The sequence below is a fragment of the Opisthocomus hoazin genome, chromosome 7 (assembly GCF_030867145.1).
Source record: "Opisthocomus hoazin isolate bOpiHoa1 chromosome 7, bOpiHoa1.hap1, whole genome shotgun sequence".
NCBI classification, from domain to species: Eukaryota; Metazoa; Chordata; class Aves; order Opisthocomiformes; family Opisthocomidae; genus Opisthocomus; species Opisthocomus hoazin.
Window position 1 is genome coordinate 49775046 of NC_134420.1, and position 26391 is coordinate 49801436.

The following is a 26391-nucleotide window of genomic DNA, read 5'->3' on the forward strand; positions in this document are numbered from 1 at the left end:
CACCTCCGTAGTGCCCGTGCAGTCTGCAGTCTGCTGCTTCTCCTCTGAGGCACTGGGCTCCTTCCCTCCATCAGTAGCTGTACTCGGGATGAAAAACTGCACAACTGCACACTCGTTTTCAACATGAAGCAGGTTTTTTCTCTATTCTTAGGGAGAAATGGAAGATTACTCCCATATTTCATGAGTGGGACATTTTTTAATGCATGCTGTGTAGACCAAAGGCTACCGGCATATTCACCATGTAGTTCTCAGCATTGTCAAGATCAGATTATCTGCCTTGGTTCTAACTGCTCTTAACCCAAGCAGGTCTCTTAAGTCTTGTAATGTTCAGCATTGCTCTCAGTGAGCAGTGTGAGGTTGTTATTTCTTTGAGTTGTTCAATAATATTGACAAGGAGGTAATGGCACAGAAAAAATGAAATCGTATGTGTGGACTCGGATAGAAAGAAATGACTGGACCTTACTGATCTGGAAAATAATTTGGAGTTCTTCTTCACCAGTAATACCATTAGGATTTCAGAGTGATGTGAATAAGTCCATCTGAGTGGCCAAGAGTTTATACAAATGTTGAAGTGAAACATTAGTAACAAATTAAATAATTTGTGCTCTATAAATATCAAATTATACAAGGAGAAAAACAGCACTACATTCATGCTGCCAGCTGTGGCAGTGGTTTCTAAGCTCTGCTTTTCCCTGTAAAATATCTTAATATTTGGGTTTTCAGTGTGAATATTTTATGGTTTTGGTTTCTACGCTCACAGTCCTTTCCTTAATACTTTTTAAAATATGTGTGGTATTTGTTTGGTTTTCCTTTTGGTGGGGAAAAAATCCTGCATTATTATAAGGATGGTGACTTTCAGTTTTAACTTTCTTCTCAATGACTGTTTAAAAAATAAAGTATTTTATTTTATGGTTGGTAAATATGCAATCTGTAAAACCTCTTTGATAGACTCAAGGGTCCTTGAATGTAAATGTCATTCTTCTGGAATCATTTTTTTGTGAGTTTTTGATACTGGTTTCATATTTTGTTTAGGGAAACAGCAAATATTTTAATGTAATTCTTATAATTAGAGATGATTTATGGTTGATGAATTTCAAATGTAGGATATTGGGGGATATTTCTGCAAGGCGTTCATCCTATTTCTTTATATTCGAGAGGTGATTACATTTTGCAGATTTGGTGAATGAAGTCACTTAAATGTTGAATATCAGCTAATGCAAAGGAATAGATGTCTTGTAAACATTCTTCTTTTTACACCTTTTTGTAACATATTTATGAAGGCAGACAAATGAGACATTAAATACGTAATTTCTGGTAAATTATTTTTTGTTTGTGCATATGAGCATGTATGTTTTCAAATAATGTGTATACATAAAATATTTAATCACGTATTAAGTATTTTGTAGTTAACAGGTAATTTATTTTTTCCTACATGCTTTCTTTCTGCCTTATTTTAAAACTGTGTCTTTCCAACGTGTGAATAAACAGCTGGTTCTTCATTGGCTTTCATTTTTATTAAGAAGAATGATTCCTGTGAGAGTTAAAGGCGTTGTGGTTGTGTTGTGGGTAAACAGGAGCTAAAATACTGTCTGATGCTGTATTGTAGTCTTCTGTTTCCTATGAGGTTCAGGTTTCACTCTGCCCAAAGAGAATATTTAATTGATATCATTGAAAGGCTTTTTTTTCTTCCTCTGTTTTCTTCATTTGAGGCATTCAGTGGTGTGTAGAGATGCAGCGGTAGCTAAACGGGCCATATGCTTTGTAAAAGGCACACTAATAGCACTTTTGATGGATGTCTGATTTTTAAAGTGCTGTATCTTTCATTAAAATTTACATGTAAAGTAAGGGCAAGCACAGTGACATGAAAGCTAATGCAAGTTGCACATCCTGACATAATAACAATCACAAGAAACTGGAGATCCCAGATGGCAGCTTGGCCTTTGCCATTCTTTTAATAAGCTACTAACTGCTAATTATTGCGCTCTTATGGGCAAGTTAATTTACTGTTGACTCTTAAAGAGACATTGTGCCTTTTCCTGGTGCTTAGGTTTTTCAGTTTATATTTGACAGTGTTTTTTCCCTGCAGACTGGAGTCCTTCCAACGGACAGAACCAAAGAAGCAAAGAAGCAGAGAGGAAAATGGAACATAATAAGCAATGCTTTCTTTGATAATAGCAGAATATAGGGTTGTGGGTTTTTCTAGGGCATGGGTTTAGAGCTGAAAGGAACACCAGCATGTATATTAGATCCAAGATTTAGGTTTTGTATTTTAAAGAAAGCCCTTACTGCAGACTTAGCATTATCATTAAAAATAAACAGAATGTCTTTCCCTTAAATAATTTAAGCTTGAGGTTCTTAAAATGAGATAAACTAGAAATAGCAAATCAAAATTACAAGTTCATTTCTGTTGCCAGAGATTATTTGAAGGCAAAATTTCAACACACAATTCTGAAAGCTAAAACCTCCACTGTATTTTTGGAAAAATTCTTCATTTTAATGTTACTTACCTGGTTGTCATAATACAGTAAAGGAGTGTTATCTATGAAATGTACAATTTTTTAAAGTGATCTTTTTCCAGTTGAAAGGGAGATTTGGTAATGAGGCCAGTCAGGGAGAAGTTTTGGTCTAAGAACCTATTTAGGAATCAAGGAACAGCTGCAGTTTAAATGGACTCTAATTCTCACAGTTAATGCTGTTTTGTGAATGCATGATTCTCTGTGATAACATTTGGGAGGAGTGATGGTGGGTAATAGCTTATTTCCTGGGCTTTATGGTAATGCAGCAAAGTGGTGATAATGCCATCAGGAACTGGGATAGACCCCCGTCACACACATCAGACAGCCCTGCAGAAATACGAAACCCAGTGAAAGAGGGGAGTTTCTTGTTTTGAGGCTCATTGTGCCCTTTTGTGGACTAGAGTGATAACAGTATGGCAGAGAACAGTTTAGAAAATATGTGCTGTGTAAGCTGGATCTTATGCATTAAGAGTAAGCGCTTAGAAACAACAGCCTTATTTGCAGCGCTTTACCAGATAGTAAATATTTTGACTAGAGATTAGTGGATAACGTGCCATACAAACGGTTGTAAAACTGTTACTGTGAAGAAGGTCATGCTTTCTCAAATTGTCTGATACAACTCACACAGTATCGTCTGTGTCAGTTATTAAGTCATGTCTAATGGGTCTAATGGTGTGTGATTTCCCTCACATCAGTATTCTGGTTTTTGATTCTGCAGTGCACCGTTGCTCGTTGCTGTGACACCCACCACCTTTCATTTATTTGGTCATACTCAATGCTTTCATGGAGCTAGAGCTCCTTCTCATGCTGCCTTTCATTTCCACATCTGTTTCAGGAGCCTTGAGAGTTTTGAGTGCGTGTATCCAAATAGAGGTCAGTACTGCTAGGCTATGAAATGGGAAAAGATAATAGAAAATACCACCACAGAGAGAAAGGAATCAGGTGTGAATCCAGCACTCACAGGTTGTAGCGTATTTGTTGGTTTTTGAAGCCTTTCTGTTTTGAAATTTGTGTTACAGATGACTTATTGTGCAAGTTGCTGTGCTTAAGGTGCTGTGCTCTCTAAGCAGCCAGTGAAACCCATAGAAATTAAAGGTTTTGCACCTGGGAATGTGCGGTGGTGTACCTGCAAGGAGAAAGCCCCCAGATTCTGTTTTAGCAGGATTTTCTCTGAGGTGTTGATCTCATGTTAGATATGCTTTATACACCGAAAGGTTGGATGTAGTGTTATTCAGAGCCATGTTCTTCACTGCACTGTAAGGATTTTGTTGTGGTATAACTGATCTCGAAGCAGAGGAAATGCACTGATGTAATAGAAATAGTGCAGGGAAGAATCTGGCCCTGAGACTGTTCCAACGGTAACCTGAGGGATTCGGGATCATTCTCACTAAATGATCTTAGTTCTCCTCTTGTTAAAGTAAAAGACTGCAAGGCAGTTAATACAAACAGTCCTTTACCAGGACTGCTTTGTGGGGAAAGGCTTTAAACAGAACTGGTACTTGGAGAATTTATGTACACAGTTGTCACCATTAAAAAAGTCAGTAGCATTTGCCAAGCAGTACCACACCGTGGTGCCTGAGATATCGCTTTCTCTCCTACAGTAGAGCAAGAAGAATGTACGTAGTATATGTAGGTAAGTGTTTACGATTTGATTCTGTCAATTGCATGCATTTTAATCGAGCTTTTCTCTCAAATCACAGTTTGATTGGGGAACTGCTCATGGGTCAGATTATTTCTAAAGCAAAACACGGTTCCTTTTAATTGCCCAAATTCTTTTTACTGAAGACTCTAAAAAACATTTCAGTATTTGTTCTAAATCATATGGCTCTGTGATTGTTAGTTGTTAGTAGTGGTAACAAAAATGTATAATTTGAGTGTTAAAATAATTGTATTTTAAAAGGAGCTGTGGTCTTAGTTATGGTGGAATTGTATTAAGCCAGCGTTATAAAGCACACACCTTTATTCCCCCTAATTACTGGTATATTAATAATGACCAGGTTGATGATGAATGTCCTGATCACCAGCTGGGATCAGACAATTGCATTTGATTATGTAAAGAGTTAGTTGCTATAAGCCTTGAAATATTAAAACTTGGCTAGAATAAATATCACTGAAGAACCTTTGTCTTTTACGTGTGTATTCAGCTGCCAGTTCTCTGAGCAATTCTTGGTTCACTCGGTAATGTTGGGAATCAAACTGTGAACAGTTATTTTCCAGCCCTGTGAATGTTGATAAAAGGATCTTGCATAGCTGTTGGCTTGTCCTGTGAGGGGAGAGCACATTGCTGCATCGCAGCGCAGGGATTACAGGCTCTCGCTTAGCTCTGCATTAAAGATCTTGCAAGCTTTTATAAAACCCAGGGCAGCACCTAGCATCGCCGTGCATTTGCATTTCCCAGCTCTGATGAAGGGCACGCATGTTTCAAGCACCAGTGCCTTGCAGGACTGGCCAGCTCCGTCATCCAAATAATACATTTAGCTGACCATTTTCAACTACACATATTTATTTTGGATAGTCTTACTCTGCAGTCAGTCTCAATGAAGTCTGTAGGCATGTGGGGCAAGCTGCTCTCTACATCTGTTTTTTGTCCATCAGTTTACTGATTTTTTTTTTTTCCTTCAGAATTTCTTCAGTTCCTAAAGATCCATTGATTTGTCTTTCCTCTGTTGCTAAATTGCTGAAAAGATGCATAACTTTTGTTATTTGTCTCCTGGAATACTGTAATAAAGAACGCTTTCTGGCATTGATCATCTGCAGTTTGAACAGAATATCATTTTTGCCACAATGTGACAGAGCATTTATGCCAGACTGTGGAAAAATTCTTTTCCTGAAGTTGTAAAAATCAGAACTTACACATTGTAAGGCTCTCTTTAAAAATGACTTGCTGTACTTGAGGTACTCAATTCCAGGCTTAGCATTTCAATTTCTCAGTCAATTTTGTGTTACTGGATATGATACTAGAGACATCATTAGTAATTTTTCTTTGCTACATTCTTGTACTTTATTTGTTCTATCTATTGACTCCATCTTTGAAACAGATGTATTTTAAGAGAAATCTGTGGACACTTCATTTCCTGCCGTGCTGCACTGTATGTCCATAATGGAATGAATATATTATGTGGTGGATGCACTTATTGTACTGTCAGTCAGAAGTATGACTTTTTTCTGTTAGTGCCAGTTCCCTTTGACTTCCCAAATACAGATTGTTTTTTCCTTTTTCCTTGGTGAGGGGGAAGAGAAGACTGGAGAGAGAATCTCTGATTTTCTTTTTGTCTTCTAAGGTACTTCTATTTAAACCAGTGTAGTTTTTTTTACTAATTTTCTCCTTCAGGTGTTTGCTGTCAATCTGCCGGGTTAAACTTTGTGCTATTCCGTGAGGCAAGTTTGGTAAATGTTGATCAGTGCATGAAATCAGTTCTTAAATGGTTGCAAAATTGCCTTCCTTCAGACTGTTTTGATCACAAGGGCTTTCAAGTGTCAAAGTCATTTGGAGAACATGATAGATAAAATGCATAAGCACTGAGCTTTTTCCAGGATAGAATAAATAAATGTGTTTTCTACTGTGTGCTCTGCCTTTGATAGTGATTTGTAAAAAAGGAAAAAAAGAAAGGCAATGATATTAAATATTTACAAGAGTGATTTAGTTGTGTAATCTTGTGCTATGCAACCCTGTTTAATAGTGAAATCAGCTACTGCTGAAGTAAATGCCGTTAAACCGGTACTGCTGTGAAGGTCATTGCCTATACAATGTCAAAGCAATTTATAGAGAATAATGATTTTTGTTGGCTTTCCAATGTACCAGCCTCTCTCCTTTTTGTCTCCTTTTCCAAAAATAACTGAAGAGAAATTTATTTCAGGAATCACTTTCTCTCTGACTCTTCTGCCAGCTGACTGATGTGGGAGCTTGAAATCTCTTTAGAAGTTTTCCTGTTGATGTGCTCACTGGATAGACACTGATTCCCTTCTTTCTGGCCTTGAGCTCGTTACAGCTCTATTTGCTGGGATTTCCAGTTGGCCACTTCTCAGCAGTTCGTTTTAAGAGATGCTGAATTATGACCTCTGCTCCTCTGAGTGGTTGCTTTTCTCCTCTGTGATATTTCCAGCCCTATCTGTATATGATTTTCCTGAAAAATACTTTTTTGTGTGCTGATTGTTTGTCATCAGCAGTGCGCATGTAGCGTGTTGACATCCCACCAACCTCCTGTCCTGAGAAGTGTCTTATAAATGCTTGGAGTACATTCCTAAATAGCATCATGCTTAATGGAGAGGCCTCAGAAGTGAGAGGTGTGTTCCTTGCTCGGTGGCTGGCTTTCCCTGCGAATTCTTGGGTCCTTTGTGCCTCTGCGGCAATGGAGTGGGGACAAAAGCCCTTCACCACTGCACAAGGAGGCTGCTGCATTGACGCTTGCGGAGTGTCCCGAAAACAATACATGATGAGTACAAAGCATTATCATTCAGCTTCACGTCTGTCCGGTAAGAAGGTTAATTATTTGTTTTTCTTGTTTTACAGTTGAATAAGCAGAAGCACAGAGAGATGGAGAGAGCTGGAGGAGAACAGGCAATAAATGCCAGAGTTCTCCTGTCCATTGCTGTTTCTATAAGCACCAGTGCAATCTGTATTACGAACCACCAAATAACTTGCTTGTTCTACCAAGGACTCTCCCAATTAGATTCCACTTGCTAAAGCAGTTCTCTAAGATTAAAACTGTATTTATCTATTGATAAACATGTACATGGACGTAGAAATAACAATCATATTTTACAAGGGGAACAACACGTATTCTCTGTGACAAAAATCTGCAGAATGAAAAAACCCATAATGCAGAGGTGACCTAAGTGTACTGTGTAAAGGAGTTTGCTGGGAAAGAACGTAGGAGTGCACAGAGACAATGTGGCTTTCTCCTCAAAGGCATGAATTTTAAGGACAGGTGGAAAAGAAACAGCGTACGTAAATAGTCAAGGAATGGAGATGTTTTTTCCTGTTACGAGGAAGAAGGATGGATGTACGGCATTAACAGTGGAAAGAGGAGGCAAATGGAATGAATGGGAAGGGGAGCAGAGGGAAGGGTAGTAGAAGCGTACATACTATTATCTGGGAGGAGTGTCCCAGATAAAATGATGGGAGAGGAGTCTGCCATGAACACTGGTCTTCTGGACAGAATAAGGTGGGAATATATCCCTACACATTATTTTTTGCCGACTATTAGGCAGCTAGTTATTACTATTGGTAGGTTATTTTGGTTCTTTGCTTTTTGTGTCATCTCATTCCACAACACACACAGGAGAAGACTAAAGCTATTGTTTACTGTCATGGCTTCTCATGGCCCTCTCCTCCAGGCCCATTAGTGGACCTTTTATCCATTGTGAAAGAGGCTAGTTCAGCAGGGTGTCTGGGCTGCATGTGTATGTGCATGGTTAATTCAGGCCTTGTGATTTCCTTTAGTCTCTTTTATCTGGTTCTTTGCTCTTTTTGTGCAAGTCTATGATTAGTATTGAGTTCTTCCCAGAATGCTGGCAATTATCTCACAGGTGAAAGGATTAAGAAAGAGCAGTGAAAATTACACTGGGATTAAACAAGACTGTCTTTGGAGTGTGTTTGTGGATGTGGTTGTTTTTTTTTTTTCCTTTAAGCAAAGAGAAAGAAGAGAGAAGCCAGCTCAGCCTTCAGGTCTCTCTAGGGAGGAAAGTAATACCCTTGAATATGGAAAAGTAGCATCTCAGCTTGGGAGGAGGTCATGCTGAGAAAGGAAAGGTAATGTTAAGGCACAAGATTTAAAGTCCTCAGTTCAGTTCTTGGTTGCTCTGATTTTGCTTCAGGCTTTTGTGGTTGCCCACAGTGAACCTCAGCTTGTCCATGTGTGAAATGGAGGCAGTGCTAACCTTCCTGTCTTATGTTGCATGAAACTAAATTAATTACTCTGTAAGTGGGCTAGGTTTTTGAGTAGTAAGTACAAAAGAAGAAGATAGAATATTATTCTCATGCCCCATGCTGTGGTCACACATCCAGCAGTAATGTCAGATGTGGTTAGTGGTGGGTTGTTTCTGTCCCTCTATTATCTCTCCCTCTGTGTAATGAGCGGGGTAGACACAATGCTGGTAGAGATGGAGGGCTCAGCCCCCTTTGGGGATTGGAAGAGGAACTGCCTCATGGGACTGGCAGGCCATGTATCCCAGACTGTGGAAGGGTAACACAGCTTGCAGGCTGGACCATGCCACACCTTATCTATGAACTGGCCTGGAGACTGGCTTGGGCTCGTACAGGGTCTGGCAGATGTCGCCGCTGATGGGAACCTGGAGTTTGGGCTGCAGCCCTGGGCAAAGAGTTTAGTTCGCTTTTAACCCTGTTCTTCACCTCTCCTGACTCTGGCACCACTTGTGTTTGCAGTGCAGCATTGCCTGAAGACCCCGAGACAAATTGTGCTTTGGTGCTGAGAGAGCAAATGGTGCCGTGAAACAGGAGAGGGGTGATGGGAATGGGCAACAGCTCCATCAGGTGCCCTGCTGAGTCTGTGCATGGTGGGAACGGTGGCACGCAGGGTCCATGCTAACCTCAATATTGCTGGAGAGGCTTGAGTGTTTCTTAGTAAGTTATAGCAGCCCTGCTTTCAAGTGAAATTGAGCTTTTACCCTGAGGGCAGTTTATTTTTCATAGAATCATGGAATATTTTGAGTTGGAAGGGACCTTTAAAGGTCAACTAGTCCAATTCCTCTGCAACGAGCAGGGACATCTTCAACTAGATCAGGTTGCTCAGAGCCCCATCCAACGTGACCTCGAATGTTTCCAGGGATGGGGCATCTACAACCTCTCTGGGCAACCTGTGCCAGTGTTTCACCACCCTCATTGTAAAAGATTTCTTCCTTATATCTATTCTGAATCTACCCTCTTTTAGTTTTAAACCATTATCTCTTGTCCTATGGCTACAAGCCCTACTAATAAGTCTGTACCCAAGCATCTTTTGGGGTGCTGGCTTCTCACCTTGGGGCTGTGTCTCCCCTCTGAACCCACTGCCTGCTCTCCACTGCACACCTTCCAGCTTCTGGGAGCTGCTGCTGGCTGTTCCCCAGGCAGTAGCTGTGGCAGCAGTGACTGACAAACACCTAACATATTTTGCCCTGGTGTGACATCCTCCTTAGAGAAGTGACCAGGGCAGAAACTTTCCTTGTCCTGCTATTGCTACTGCTCTCACTTCGTATTTCCCCACTGTATGGGCTCTCCCCATTCACTCAAAACTTTCAGCCCTGTCCTTCATGGAATGTGAACACAATGGTGACTCTGGCTGTATCGTCTTTACCTTCTATGTTACATGGACCAAGAGATGGCCGGTTAATGTTTGTTGTCATTGCTTCATGATAAGTATCAGGCACACCCTGACTTTATTCTTTTTACTCTGGTTCGAAGTTGGAGTATTTTTCCCCTTCCGTCAGTTAAGGGTCAGGCATCGGTAAGATGAGGTGTAAGTCAAAATGGGGAGAATGTGCCCTGCTGAGTCCATACAAAGAATCTGGATGGAGCTACTACATGGGCATTCCTGCATGCTTTTTCAAGGTCTCTGATATTTGTTCCTTACCCCTTCACGTAATTCAGTTAACACTAAACTTTTCCTGTTTTAATGCAGATTTGTTGGCTTTGATTGGAGTGTGTTTGGCTGATGGGGCACATTGGGGACAGGAGCAGAGAGTTCCCAGAGCTTTAGCTGTGTAGAATGTGAACTTGCACAAGTTATAAATAAGTTTTCCATGAGAATTCCAGTATCCTGATACTACTGTTCCGTAACAATTGCCTAATCCTCTGCTATCTTTCCATCTGGAGATCAGTATTTCTGTTATATTTTTTCTCTGATTTTTTTCTTAGTACATCAGTTTATCTTACCTTGTTTGTATTGCTGGATAGCTATGATTCAAAAATCTATTTTGTCCGAGTATATTTTTATCAGAATAACTCTCAGTATCTTTCCATCACAAACATCTATGCCAAACACATTTTTAAGTGTCTCCTTATGTTACCCTGCCTGATTGAATATGGGAGCTGTAGTACAGCTGTTTTGTCTTGCCCCACAGCTCCACCACACAAACCTTGATTTTGACATACTTTGACTTGCCATGCCCGATAATGCAGCGCTGGGTGCCTCTGATTTTGGGCATTGATGCCATCCCATTGCTGGGACTCAGAGTTAGGTTAGTGCACATCATTCTGGACCGGCAGCAAAGTAGAGTCTGGTGAGACAGCAGAGCTAGACACAAGACACACTGGTAGAGCCGTGAGCAGGAGGTACTGTGTAGTCACACAGAGGACTAAGTATTTCCCACTTAACAGAAGACGACAGTGAAGGACAGAGATTACCTGATTTTCCACAGAGATAGGGTGAACTACTAGTGCTGAGAACAGAGCCCAGAGGCTCAGATTCCAGTTGGCGCACAGCTACTGAGATGAGCATGCTTTCAGTTGAGCATGCTTGGTGTAGCAAGTCTTGTCAAAGCCGTATTTAGAAGTGGGCCTAAGCAATGATATTATTCTTAGAAAATGTAGAATTTGCTTCTGTTGCATTTTCTTAGTCTTTCACAGGCAAATAGTATTAGTTAAAAAGTCCCTACTGCATTTGGGACACTGGCTTGCCAAGAAATGGGGAGATTAACTTTCATTGTACATCGAGATTTCACTTTGTTAACAGAGTGCTTTAGAGAAAGGAGGGAAACACTGGAAGGACAAGTCTGATTAAAGAGTCTCTTATTACAAGATTATCTATCTTTTTACTGAGCTGTGTATTTGTTACATGGCAAGGCTCTAGTTACAGGCCAGTGATTGCCTAGGTTCAGGTGTTTACCTGGTGGCTTCTGGGGTGCCACATAAACAGCTGTAAATAGAGCCAGTTATTCAATCTGCTCTTAATGAGGTTTGATTGTAGGTGTCCAGTCTTCCCAGGGTACAATGTCCAAGCCAAAGCAGGCAGCAGGCTGTCCTGCTGGCTGACAGAGCACTCTGCTGGTGTTATGACTGTTGCCACTGCTGGAAATGTTTGGAAATGTTAGTATGAATTTTCAACACGGGCAAAACAAAAGGGTTTGGAGGCAGCAGGCACAGGGTGCTGGGGCAGGGAGAGTCGGAGTTTTCTTTTTTATCCCTTCATGGGACCCCGTGCTGTCAAGTGTTGGCATGGTGGGCTGCTCAGGGAGGGAAAGTGTCACTTCCTCTTGTTATATCACAAGGCTCTGGGGGTTCATATTCCCCCCTTTCTAACCCTTTCCTGCCACCTTCCTGGCATTGCTACAAAGAAAGAGCTTTAAGTACACCTTTGCTATTATAAATTCTAGTGTGTGAGACCCTGAAGTCAACAAGATATCTTTGTGCTGTATAGGATGATAATGAAAGATGTAAAAATTAGCCAAACTTATAGGCAGTGGGATCATCAGTCTTTTGTTCTGTGAGGCTGTGTCATTTGTCTAATGGTTGTGGTGCATTGTGTATGTGTCTCAACTACACTATCAATAATATCACCATTGTAACATAACCTCTACTCCTTGTCTGCTCTTGTTTCTTCTGGTCTTGTGTATTATGCTTAGGAGAATAAAAAGCTATGGCAGCTTTTCAGCAGTTAGATTCTGTGTATAACTAAATTCTAGCCCTTCCCCAAACACTTCCATGAATTAACTTTCGAACTGTTTCTTAAAAGCCATATCAGTCTCCAATAAAATAATGACAGCAAAATAAAGAATAATGAATCTGTAACTATACAGAGTAACAGAACCATGAGCAATCATCAGCGGCATTTAATAAACAAAACTCATAGAAGACATTTGATTACTTTTGGACTGAGTTACAAAATTAATGGATGAAAGGAAGACAGTGGTTGTGATATATCTAAACTTCAATGTATTATTTGACAAAAAGCCCTATATAATCTTACTTGAAAAAAACAATTAAAATTTGGCTTTACATGAAGAGTTTTCTAAAATAAATTAGCAATACAAAATGCAACTGCATTTTCATTAACTGGGAAGGCTACACAAATTGGAAGTTACTGTCATTTCTGTCTAGCGCTTTTCTCAGTGATTACAAAGACAGGAAGAAATGACATATTAATGAAATGTGTAGATTTGACTAGAATGGGAAGAATTGCAGTCATCAGTGTGGATAGAAAACAGCATAACTGTTGCAGAAGTGCCATGACATCCTTCATAAAGCAGTAGGTGGATAATTCATCTGTAAAGAGATCTGATAAGCTGCAACTAGACCAAACTGTTAAGGGCCTTAAATACTTTAAGGTGGAGATATATCAAACAATTTCTAAGAATTTTAAAAGGGTTTGATGATTAAGATCATGCATGGCTTTTATTATGAGGGAACAGTGAAAGGCCTAGCTAAACGTCATGCTGAGAAAGTGACCATATATGAAATGAAAGCCATCTTCAAGGACATACAGAGCATAAATACACAGAAGAAAAAAGAGTTACCCTGGTGTCGTCTCAGAGGAATTACCTTGAAGGGGTGTCACTCAATCATACAAAGATATTCTAGGTCCAGTATCAAAAGAGAACATCTTAACAATGAGAACTATAGCATTAGCGTATAGAGTACTTTACCAAGTGAAAAGATGGGAGCCACTGAGTTTGGACAATTGTATTGAAAATAAACCAAGTGAAGTTCCTAATCTTGGGAGCCGGTCTTTCTCTTCCATACCTAGTGGACATGAGATGTCAGCTAAGAGGAGGATAACTTAAGTGTATTCCCTTCTTCAAACCTTAAATGTACCATAATATAGCTATATAGATAGCCTTCATTTTCCAGAGGGTCTGCATTGCTTCACATTGAAATCCTGTATGTTTTGCTCTAGTTGATGTCTGCATCTCTGAGGGAGCAATAATCTGTTGTTGTATCAGCTAGCAATATAAAAATAGTCCACCAAATTCAAACAAAATGTTTTCGTAAAGGAAACTGGATGGTTTGCCATAACTACATTAGTGCTAATGCACTACCAGGTCTCTTTTTTCTTTATCCAAGTGTTAATTTTGTTTTTTAGTCTCCCCATCTCTTCTAGCTTAATTACACTCCCCAGACTAGAGGCTGCTGCTGCCTTTTGGCTTCATTACCAGCTTTCATTTTCATTAAGAACCTTGCGCTAATGGACTGTTACAAAACACAGTCATCACTGGCAGGTGTTGCCAAATGACTCTCAGCATGATGGCGTTTCTGTGCAATGGAGCAGACAGTCTGGACATTGGATTTGTGGAGCATCCAAGGGCTTGGGATAGAAGATGATGAGAGGAAAGTTTGGCAGATCAGTACAAATAAGCCCTCAAATGTTCACATGAACAATGATGGAAAAAGAGCACTATGAGCAGTGGGCTTGTTCTGAGAACTCCAATAGTGCCAGCATCTGCTCAGGTTGAAAATATCACAGAACAGCTTCCCAAAGAGCTCTACAGTAGTAGTGGAGCCTATGTCACAAAATACTAAACCTTATAACCTTCCAGTTCAGAAGGGAATGAAAATCTGAATACCACCTCATTGACTGAGTGAAATCTTACATAAAAATAAACTTTGTGGCTCATGTCATCCAACATTAGTAATGGGAATGTGCATTTCTGCTGCAGAGATATTGGTCATCGTTGTCTTTGTGTGCCCTCTGAACCACTTAGTGATGTTGGAACAAATACTCATCAGGAAAGAGCAAGGACTTTCTGGATTGTCGTTCAAGGAGCTGATTATCCCAGTCAAATAACTAGAGGCATATCCCAGAAGAAATACTGTTGGATTTTGACTCTTGAGAGGGGCATAAGAGTGTTTCAGCACTGAGGAAGTGTAATAAAGAGTCATTATTCTGTGCTGATCTGAAGTCCCTTAACTTTTGTTATTGTCTTCCGAAAGACCATAAAAGCTCCTCAGTTATGTACCAAAGCAACTACTGAGCAGCAAAAACGTTCATTTAGCGTATTCTTTTCTGGCTTCTTTAGGATTTAGTTATGCTTCCCATTCATCCTTTCCTTTTCTTTCTTACCAAATACAAGTTTCATGTCAGCTAAGTGATCTATCTATGCTTTAACAGAGAGTGACAGAGTGGTATCACTTGCTGAGAAGTGACTTTCTTTTATCCGTTCTCTTTTGTCCTTTCTCAGGGCACTGCTCCCCTGCAGTAGAAAGTCTTCTTTGCAGATGGACCGAGCTCATAGACTAGGCAAGGAACACTTGATCTGACTGGCTGCAGGATATCACAGAATCACAGACTGTTAGGGGTTGGAAGGGACCTCTGTAGGTCATCTAGTCCAACCCTCCTGCCGAAGCTGGGTCACCTACAGCAGGCTGCACAGGACCTTGTCCAGGCGGGTCTTGAATATCTTCAGAGAAGGAGATTCCACAACCTCCCTGGGCAACCTGTTCCAGTGCTCCGTCACCCTCAGAGGGAAGAAGTTCTTCCTCATGTTCAGACGGAACTTCCTATGCTTCAGTTTGTGCCCATTGCCCCTTGTCCTGTCGCTGGGCACCACTGAAAAGAGTTATCCTCCTGACACCCACCCTTCAGATATTTCTAAGCATTTATTAGGTCCCCTCACAGCCTTCTCTTCTTCAGGCTGAACAAGCCCAGCTCCCTCAGCCTTTCCTCATAGGAGAGATGCTCTAGTCCCCTCACCATCCTCGTAGCCCTCTGCTGGACTCTCTCCAGTAGCTCCTCATCTTTCTTGAACTGGGGAGCCCAGAACTGGACAGAGTACTCCAGATGGGGCCTCACTAGGGCAGTGTAGAGGGGGAGGAGAACCTCCCTCGATCTACTGGCCACACTCCTCCTAATGCACCCCAGGATCCCATTAGCTTTCTTGGCGGCCAGGGCACACTGCTGGCTCATGGTCAACCTGTCATCCACCAGCACTCCCAGGTCCCTCTCCACAGAGCTGCACTCCAGCAGGTTCGCCCCAAGCGACGTACTGATGCATGGGGTTGTTCCTCCCCAGGTACACGACCCTGCACTTGCCCTGTTGAACCTCATCAGGTTCCTCTCTGCCCAACTTTCCAGCCTGTCCAGGTCTCACTGAATGGCAGCACAGCCAACACAACTCCTCCCAGTTTGGTGTCATCAGCAAACTTGTGAAGGGTACATTCTAAGTCTTTATCCAGGTCATTGACGAAGAAGTTAAACAAGACTGGGCCCAGTACTGACCCCTGGGGGACACCACTAGTTACAGGCCTCCAACTAGACTCAGCGCTGCTGCTGATAACCCTCTGAAGATCCACGGCTCTCCCCTCATCTACCCATCCAGTCATACCATCGTAGAAAGCTATCAGATTGGTCAAGCATGATTTCCCCTTGGTGAATCCATGCTGACTACTCCTGATAACCTTCTTTTCCTCCACATGCTTGATGATGACCTCCAGGATGAGCTGCTCCATCACCTTTCCCAGAATGGAGGTGGGGCTGACCGTCCTGTAGTTCCCTGGGTCCTCCTTCTTGCCCTTTTTGAAGATTGGAGTGACATTGGCCTTTCTCCAGTCCTCGGGCACCTCTCCTGTCCTCCAGGACCTTTCCAAGATGATGGAGAGTGGCTCAGCAATGACATCTGCCAGCTCTCTCAGCACTCGTGGGTACATTCCGTCGGGACCCATGGATTTGTGGGTGTTCAGATTGCTTAAGCGATCCCTCACACAGTCCTCCTTGACCAAGGGAAAGTCATCCTCTCTGTAGGCTTCTTCTCTTACCTCCGGGGCCTGGGATTCCTGAGGGCCTGCCTTGGCACTGAAGACTGAAGCAAAGAAGGCATTCAGTACCTCTGCCTTCTCTGCATCCTCCATCACCAGGACACCCGCCTCATTCAGCAGCGGCCCCACATTGTCCCTAGCCTTCCGTTTGCTGCTGATGTAGTTGAAGAAGCCCTTCTTGTTGTTTTTGACATCCTTGCCAGCTTCAATTCCAGGTGGGCCTTGGCCTTCCTCGTCGCATCCCTGCATGCTCTGACCACATTCCTGTATTCTTCCCAAGTGGCCTGTCCCTCTTTCCACATTCCATGGACCTTTCTCTTCCGCCTGAGCTCCGCTAGAAGCTCCTTATTCAACCATGCAGGTCTCCTGCCTCCTTTGCTAGATTTCTGTCTCAGGGGGATGCACTGCTCCTGAGCATGGAGGAAGTGATGTTTAAACAGCGACCAGCACTCTTGGACCCCCCTGCCTTCGAGAGCCCTGGCCCATGGGATTCCTCCCAGTAGCTCCTTGAAGAGACCAAAGTCAGCCCTCCTGAGGTCCAAGGTTTTGATCATACTTATCGCCCTGCTTCCTCCACGCAGGATCCTGAACTCCACCATTTCATGGTCACTGCAGCTGAGTCTGCCTCCAACCTTCACATCCTCAACCAGTCCCTCGTTGTTTGTTAGTAGAATGTCCAGCAGAGCGCCTTTCCTTGTTGGTTCCTCCACCACTTGCATCAGAAAGTTATCTTCGATGCTCTGCAGGAACCTCCTGGATTGCGCCTGCCTAGCTGTATGGTCTTCCCAACTGATGTCAGGGTGATTGAAGTCCCCCATGAGAACCAGGGCCTGTGACTGTGAGGCTGCTTGCAGCTGCCTGTAGAAGGCCTCATCAACTTCCTCCTCCTGGTCAGGTGGCCTGTAGTACACACCCACAATAACATCACCCATATGAGGCCGTCCCTTAATTCTAACCCATAAGCTCTCAACTCCTTCTTCATCTGTCCCCAGGCAAAATATGCATTTTGGCTGAGTGTAAGAAGGTGTGCTTTCATCTAATTCTTGACCTTTTAGTAGTTCTTGGGCCACTTCCGAGTAAGAGTGGCTTTTCCCAGGCCAGTGTCCATATTGACATGCAATACACAGCCAAATCCAGTAACTCTTCCTTAAGCAGAACTTTTAATGATTGTGTGGCAGATGGGATTTTTCTTACTGCTTACTATACCACATCATTCTCCTTTAAGGGATGAGCTCAGACAAGACATTTCAGAACAAAAGAAAATATGTTTCACTGGGGTGCCTGGATCACGTGGTGGAGGGAAAGGACCTTTTCTGGAGTGTGCAGGAGAGCTAGCAGAAGAAGATGACTTCAGTAGGCAGGGGCTTTGCAGCACGACATGGCTGTGGGAGAATACTGGCAGGAGTAAGCGAAGAGCCAGACAGTAGAGGCAGTGTAAGGATAAACTTTTTCCCAGGGACCCTGTTAGGACTGTGCATGGTGTGCTGTAACCCAGGGATTGTGAAACTGCATGTTGAAAGCAGAGGGTGAGGGGAAGAAAAGGCCCCCAGCAAAGGCAAAGCAGGTAACTTTAAAACTCTTGTTTTCTACTCTGCCCTATGTCTTTGCTTTTCATTTTTTCCATCTGAAAAATGTAATTGGCTTAGTTCTGAGTATAAAGCACTTATGGTCCTGCTCACCGCATGCACAAGCCTTCACTGATCTGCCTTTAAGCTCTGATCACATCAGAATCCCGTAACAACTTGAAGGAGACTTTTGGAGTGAGTACAGTGTGTGCATGCCAGCATGTGATCACCTGAGTGCCGTTCCTGCGGGGGACAGTATTTGACCGCAGGCTCTGCCGGTCCTGTGTGACTCTTGCTCTTTGCAGCACTGAGTAATGCCGGAAACTTTCTGTTCACCTGAGCTCCCCTGTGGAGGGATGGATGCTGGACTTCCCTTCTGCTTTTAACCCTGTCTGACATTATCTCTGTGTCGTCATTTTCTAGGCTGAAGTGGCTGCAGCCGAAGGCTCATTTTCCATCTTTTGTTGAAGCAAATTTCATAGGAAATTTCAGTGTTTGAGAATAAGACGAAATTGCCCCTGGTTAGAAGCAAGGATAATGTAAATAGGTATAAAGCCTGTCTCCTTTCCTCCAGTAATTCTGTCTAGGTCACATTGTAGAGCTTTGTCAGTACATGCTTAACTGTGACCCTGTGTTTCTTCTGTGTCTTTTCCTTGTACTTGCATAGATGTTGTGTATATCTGAAGGATTCCACTTGTAAGTGATCAAAGTTAAACGTGTGCAGAAACTGGAGCTCAAATCACTTCAAAGTGGATTAGGCTAAATAATGAGAATACATTGCTGGAGAATAATCTTATAGTGAACAGCAGGCGGTTTGGGGCAGAATATAAGTTGCTGTAACCTGATAAGACACAGGGAAAGTTGTTAAAGAGCATTCTAGTGGTGAATATTATTTATTAACACTGTTGCTTTTATGTTCTGCCATTTTGCCATTGCTTTTTCATTCTCCTGTCAGGCTCTTTAGTGCTGGGAAGGATTTTGGGCTAGGAAGTTTCTCAGTACAGATGAGTCCTTTCTCCTGATCCTCGCTCTTCTATTATGTTTGAGTTGGAACAGTAGAAAAGTGAGAGGCCAGTGCTCCTTACTCACTGACACTTCCCATCTGTGAGTCAGATTTCTTTGCCAGTATTGATTTGTGTTCCCATAATCACTGTGTGGCTTAGGGAATGATTAGTGTCTTGTCTTCCAAGGGGAGGAGGATGAAGAAGGTCCCTTAGGGAATTAGTAGCACAGGAGGGTATAAATCCCAGATATTCTTGGCTATTTTGGGACATTAATACCATGTGTACTCTAAACGTGAGATTTAACTCTTCATCAAGAATGGGGCAGAGTTTGGTCTGATAGGTTTAAAAAAGCCCTATGATGGGCAGAGCTATTACCTTCCTCCAGAAGGTGATTTACTTGTTATTGCTGGGCTGTGACTCAGGCCTTTCCTTCTGAAGGGATAAATCATTCCTGGCAGAGTAAATGTCACATGGAGATGTATCGGTGACTCCAGAAAAAGTTGCCCTTTAACAACTTCCTGGTAACATTTCCCTTGCAGTGCTTGGGTAAATGCAATGACAAAATAAAGGGAGCATCTATCCCCTTCTTCTACCCCTCTTCATCACAGCCTGTCAGTCCCACCTTGGGGCCACTGCATCTTGAAGGGAATGACTCAGACCACTGGCAGAGCACATAATGCCAAGCCAAAAGGAGACTGGGCAGCATATAAATCTCAGGCCTTGGGACAGGAGAGGACTGGGACCTCACTGCGTAATCACAGAGGCCGCGGTCTGTAGTGGTGTACATCAAGACAACTTTCTTGGAGTTCAAGGGACTAACGCTAATTTATGCCAAAGGAGAATCTTCTTGACAGATTAATGGAGTAGGGAGCAGGTAGTGGTGGGAAGGTCACAAGGTGGAAGGCTGCAAGTACTGATGAACCTTATGCATAGGTTTATGGTTGTGAGCCAACAGAGAGATTATCTGTCTCAACATTCTTGCATGTACCATCTTCATCACTGTAATAATGTCTGATTCTCTTACAGAAGCAGGCTTATATGGAAGGACCTGGCTAGGCCAGGGAATTGAAAAGGGGATCTTTACGCTTTTTCATGCAGGCCATCACTATGAATATAGTTACCTTGCCTGGCAATGACTGATTACACTTTCCTTCTGACAGCAAAATGAAGTAGTGGGTTTTAGTCCTTCTGTGTACAGGAAGGGATAGGTGTTCTTATGATAAGGCCTTGCCTCCTGATCTGGAGTTACTTCAGAGAGGCTCAGGCACTGGATGGCTGATGATTTATCTGTTTTTTTAGATGTCTCTGATATGGCAAGGGTAGGCTTATTACATACAGGCAAGTCCCAGCTTGGGGAAGCAACATCAATTCTTTCCTCTGAAATCTGCAAAAATGAGCAGCCAAAGGCATATCATTAAGAATGAGTACCTATAGATGAGTTGTGTAAATATGTGAATAGGTACTATGGTGAGGGATGTTGCTGCAAAGCTCCAGAGCTGATCCGTACATAGGCCTTGGTATGTCTTTCAAGGTGCACAGCAAAACTCGGTCACATGAAGCTATAGAGTGATGTAAATATGTTAAGGCCAAATATAGTGGAGGTATGAGTGTAGTAACATGCTTAATGAGATTGATCGTCAATGGGATTTTGCAGGGAGAAGGGAGAAAGGAGGAGAGTTCAGAGTTATGAGAAAATGCTTCTGTATTACTATGCAGAGAAGAGAGACTTTCTTGATTCACTGTCTGGAGAAAAAAGGCTTCCCATGGGTGTGAGTGCGGCCACACAGCTCTTCGGATAACAGAAGTGCTGTAAGAGAATGAAAGTAGTTACGGGAGTTTATTGTCTGACTGTAACTTCAGTTTCCAAAAATGGAACAAATTTCTGGGCGTACTATTAAACACCTTTCCTAACAGCAATTGGAGTTTACTGCCAAAATGTTGCAGGCATAGCAAATGGGAAAATAACTTGAATGCAGTGATGTTTTACATAGTTGCATGACCCCGAGTACCCTTTTTTGAGCCCTGCAAGGCAGACCTTACAAGAAATGGAAGAGCACACCTGGACACTCTCCCTACAAACTGTTTTCTCCTTGGATCTAAATGATGGCTTTTAGATTTGTGCAGCTCTAGTGATTTCAGCTGAGTAACTTCTAGGATACACTATTGTGTCCTCTATTTTCAGAATTCCTCAAGGTTTTGATACCGGAGACTAGCAGCAGAAGTCAATGAAAGAGGAGAGTGAGTGATTTTTCTCAGGAACCTTGACTAGGAGCCCTTTAAGATAGTGTTATTGCTGCAGTAAATTCCTAAGGTTCAAAATGTCTCTCTTTCAAACTTTTCAAATATTTCAAAGATTTTTCAAATCTTTCAAACTCTTCATGATGTCCCAGCTAAATTAATGAAGCCTGTATTCGTTCTCTTTCCTCTGCTGATATAGCTTAGATGTTCCCTTCCTTCTCTTCCTCCAGTGCTGGAACTGCTGGCACAAGGGCGTTTCCCTGACCAGCTCCTGTGCTTGGAGCAGCCTGAAGTGTTTCAATTTCCCATTTGTTTTCATCACTCTGTAGCTGTTGTATTTTATTACTCAAAAATTTTCTTCAAAGTAGAGGTGGTATGAAAGAGAGGACAGAAAGTTTTGTTGCATTGATAAAGTCTTAGGCACCATCTCCTCTTCTTGCTCTCTTTGGTAAGAACCCAGGAAAAAAGCAGAACCCTTGAATAAGTAAGCTAGATACTAAACTAAGTTTGTAAAGAGAAATGTGAATATAGCAGTTAAGGATCCGTGAGAGCACCTCATCCATCTCCCTACCAGTGAACTACTGCTTTGTATGGCATAAAGTGAAGAGCAGTGTCCTTATGATACCCTTCCTGCTGCTGTAGTTACCACGTGAAGAAGAAATGCTTGTGTGTCTGTGTGTGCGCGCGCACACGTGTGTGCATGTGCGGGCAGCTGGCTCACGTGGCGCTTAAGTATTCATTGGCAATTGCTGTCATTGTTCCTCATTTTATTAGCTTTTGCCGAGTTGCTCCACTTTTACTAAGGGCAGCAGGGTTTATGGCAGCAATATTTCTCACAGTGTCAGAGATAAAATATCAGGCTAATAACAGACTCTCTGGTAATGTAAATCACAAAGGGGAGGCAGTCTTGTTTTGAAGATGTCCTGCTTGGGAATGTTAAGTCTTTCGCTGGAGAAGCAGCCTGTGGAATGTGGTACACTTTGTCCTCTCTAGGAAGGTAAATGATTTGTCTTAAGTGATGAGGGTAGAGGGGAGGGAGAGATCTAATTTCAGTTACTATTTTCCTTGGTAGATAATAACTCAGACTCTCTCATTCCTAGGGCCTCATCCTAAGAGGAGCTAAGCAGCCAGGACTCCGCTGGTGTCAGAAAGAGTTTGAGTTTGAGATGTTTGGTCTCCTACTGAATGAAACCCCTGAAAACAAATGCTTTCCAAGCAGGCTTTCTTTTGTGGGTGATATGGAAAGGAAACAGACAAAATTATTCTCCCTTGTCCAATTCCTTTCCCCTTTTGTTATCTATAAAAGGTTTTTTTGAAAGATGAAGAAAATCTCCTCCCTTTGGCCTCATGCAGAGCAGAATCTCCCAAAGTGAAGTGAAGAATAGGAAGGGATGGTAATACATTTGTTTTCTGGGGGAAAATACATTGATTCTACCCTAAAGTTATTTGTCTCCCCCAGTATTAGAGCTAGACTGCAGAACAAATTCCCTTTCGAGGAGTGGAGTTCAAGGTTCATTTCTTCTAGCACATATCAGTGTCACACTCTACACCTTGTCTCATTCTTCCAAGGTCTTTAACTTCAGTATTCTAAAGACTTCCCTAGGATAACACATATATCTAACATACAAATACATAGCATACAGTACCTGGCATGTGCTTTGTGTGTATGCATGTTCTGGGGCACTTGGAGGAGCTGCTGTCAGTCATACCACTGTCAGGGTCAGATTGGTGTGGAACCTGAAATTTGGTCTTGCATGAAAAGCAGGCCCTGAACAGAAAGAAATAAAGGGCAGAGTATCTTATAGTAGCACAGAAGTAATTACAAGCTGATGGGCTGGGCACCTTCATTTGGAAGCAATGTCGAGTTTGAGTGGGGCGAGGTTTTTTTTTTGTAAAAACCATTGCAGAAGGCAGTCTGAAGAGCAGTCTGCCTCATCTTGGCAGGAGCACAGGCCCTGAGTTTTTAGAACATTAAAACAATGATGAAATTAGGCCACAGATTCTACTAATTCAGCCCTGATCAGCTTCCCCACTTCTAGTAACAATTAAATGCTTATCTTTTCCTTTCATATGCATTAAATTAATCAGCCATGAGCTAAAAATAATACAGTGCTTAGACTGAGACCCACCACATTTTCCTTGTAGCTTGGACCTCTCCTTGTTCAGTACATGTGCAGAGGACTGAGAATCTCTGTGGAAAAAGCTAGTATAGTATTTCTTTCAACCAAAATAACACACTGTAGTACTCAGTTGTGCCACTTCAGTGAGAAGTCACTAGAGGAGGGGGGACGTTGTGGCACAACATTCAGCTAGCGAAATTGTGATGATGTATGTTTCAGCACTGCTTACGAATTAAAGATAAGTACTGTCCATCTGCTCAGTAAGAGACGATGCTTGAACTAAAAACTGTAAAGCCACAGAGCAAATATGGGTTGGAAGAGGAGAAAGGCAGGACATTAGCAGATACTGGAAAGGAACGAGGTACAGCTTGTCTGTCCCAGCGTGTATCCCGACCACTTCATGAGCTTGTGTCTCAGGACTGCTGATAGAACATCTGCTGAAGTCAAATAGATTTGAGGGTAAAGGTGCTTCAGGACTAAATTTTTCTGAGGCATAGCTGTATGTTCTGATGCAGGCAAGCATATGGCCACTCACTTCGTAATCTGAGTCATCTGGAAGTGTGGGTTTTCTTCAGTGTTTTAGGATGGTACAAAATAGGACTTGACACTTGATGATCAGGAGTTGCATTTGACTTTTGAGTGTAGCACCACACCTGGGTTAAGGTGACCACAGTTTCTTGGCCAGACCTGGCTCACATCTAGTCACCTGAGAGCATGGACAGAGCCACCTTATGGTTGCCTGTTGATGACCAGATAGATGTATCCTCAGTTTCTAGTGGCTTTTTAGATTAGAGTGTTTGTTATCATTCCTTGTCATCCTTTTCCTAAAGAAGAGCCAGCACTGGAATTTCTTGAGATGGAGTGTTGCGATTAAGATATATCAAAATACCAGTGTGACATCCAAGCCTGAATGCTGCAGATCAGATCACAGAGCCTCTGCAGAGGTAAGTGTGGGACTCAAAAGTAGAGCCAAAAGATGCAATGTCCAAAAAGGCCTGCCATTTTATTAACTTTGTCTTTATGCTGCACAGAGACTTCTGCCACATGTCTGAGTCAGACTTGGATTTTCGTTACCCCATGACCCAGCCTCTTCTGAATGTTAGTGTAGTCCATCTCATTTGAAATGGTTTTGGAAAGTCTTCAGAGTACATACAGTCATATATATCTCAGGAACCAACCTATCATAACTTTGGATGCTATAAAATTAATGACAAAGACAAAAAATATGTGCTACAAATAAGTGTTGAAGTGTACTACGTAGAAGTGTGGGTCAGGAAAGCTTACCCAGCTTTGTCTGCCTCTGTGAAATTATCCTTTCAGTTTTAGGTGCCTTACAGCTGCTGTAAAGCAGTAGTTTCGCTTAGTGCTTTTTCCTACTGATCGGAAAGAACACTACTACCTCCTTCAACAGTATGTTGCTGTTTGTACTTCCACGGCAGGGGAGCAGTCTGCCGTGATTAACATCTGTGAAATACAGAGTAAAGCTGATGGAGCTGCTGTTTGAATGAGAGGAAACTCGGCCTCTGAGTTTTCCAGGGGACAAAAAAGTGGCAACAGTGCTGTTTTCTGTGTGAAACGTATATAGGTCTGTTGGAATTTCCTGCTGAAGAGCTGATTTGTATGCAATGGACTAAGTTGGTTTTGAGGATAAGAGAAATTCCAAATGACAAATGCAGGGTAGAGTCAATCGGGGTTGGAGGGTGTCAGTTAAAGTTTGGCACAAAACCCCATGAGTTAACGGTACCCTGGCTGCCATCACTGGACGAGAACAAGGACTGATAGGCAGGGGTGACAGATGGCTCCAGAGAGCGCATGTAGTAATGTGATATAGGGTGCACATTGCAAGCAATTACAATTTGAATAAGTTATCAATGGAAGGAGGTAGAGGACTGGAAAGCAGCTTTATTAACCCTCTGAAGTTACGTTCACAGCATTTTGAAAAAGTTTATGTATTGCTGTGAATTACAATCACGGTGACAAATGTCAGTGCCCAGAGAGTTTGTGATCGCAGTCTCTCTAGTAAGCAGTGCTTTGTCACAACCATTCAGAGCAACAATCCATATGTACTTAAAATAAAAGGAATGAGGAAGATGAAGCTTAAAACCCTGGACAAGGACAAGCCCCGTGATAAATCCTGCCTCAGATTTTCTAATTGTGTTCTTTGGCTTTGCTGTCTCAGGAAACGAATGTTCCTGGTGCTATCTATCCCATCTTGTGCTATGATACAGTCGTTTAATTCCAGCTAAGCTGAACGCACAGGGGTAAAAAGCTGGGAGAAAAGCTCAGTGACAAAATATTGGTCCAAATCAGTGTTACATCTTCAGGAACAGCTCCAGGGGAGGCACCAACCAGTAAGTAAAACAGTAATGATGGCTTTGCACCATGTTTGTGCCTCCAGGTTCTGGAACATCTTGGGCGAGGTGGGGTGCAAGACTGCCTTGTGTAACTTAGATCTGTCAGCTCACAGCTGCTCACTTTGGGTGCTCTGTTGGTTTTGGTTCAACCCAGGAGCCATGTCCTCTCTTTTCATCTGTGCCTTCACTGGTGTATCACTTGCTACAGCTTGTGAAAGGGCAGTGGGGCAACACGTGCATTATTTATATCCCCTGGGGTTCTGGCTCTCCCCCTTTTTCTCTTTGTGTTGTAGGAAGTCCATAGCGAGGCTACAGTAGAGATGATCAAAATATTCTGGAAAATACATTTTTGACTAATTTCTGTAATGAAAATCAGTTTCTGTCAAGGGGAGGGCAGTGAACCTGAAAAAATTTCTATTAGCAGTCTAAATTTAAATGCTTGATTTTCTTTTTCTGGTAGCCACCTGCAAAGGCACCTGATATATTTCAGTAATCAAAACATTTCTCTGAAGTTTTGACATTTTTCAAAATATCAAACAATAAAATAAAGCCAGAAAAATCACTGCATTTATAACAAGAGTTGCTCTAAAACAGATGGCAAAATCTGTCCTGGTGATTTCATAGAATCATAGAATATCCCAGGTTGAAAGGGACCTTGAAAGATCATCCGATGGTTGTTAGGCTTTTTCCTTTCCCAGGTTTACTCAGGACTAACACCCAGCATCACTGCTAAATGTACCATGACTGATGGTTAAGTGTTTCAAAGGAGGCCCTTCTTACTTATAACTATTAAAAATCCAGTGATAATTTTTCTAGAAGTCTTGGAGTTTTCACCCCGGAGTCTTAATTAATTTCCAGCTCAGGTGATTCAGTCGCCGTTCTGCATTTCCCCTACTGTTTCAACTGATTA

At 42.2% G+C, this 26391-nt stretch overlaps 1 protein-coding gene across 10 annotated transcripts in view; it reads left to right on the forward strand.

Annotated features, from left to right (window-relative positions):
• The window catches only part of NRXN3 (neurexin 3), a 1053133-nt gene that overhangs the window by 102749 nt on the left and 923993 nt on the right, over positions 1–26391 (forward strand). For 5 of the 10 annotated variants that reach the window (XM_075425779.1, XM_075425774.1, XM_075425780.1 and 2 more), the window contains exon 1: positions 4129–4149. The exons of 1 other annotated variant lie outside the window; for it this stretch is intronic. In XM_075425779.1, coding sequence (XP_075281894.1) covers positions 4131–4149 — 19 coding nt within the window. In that variant the 5' untranslated portion in view covers positions 4129–4130. Of the gene's footprint in view, positions 1–4125; positions 4150–26391 lie in introns of those variants that run through there. 4 more of the 10 variants (XM_075425781.1, XM_075425778.1, XM_075425786.1 and 1 more) reach the window with 3 other exon arrangements.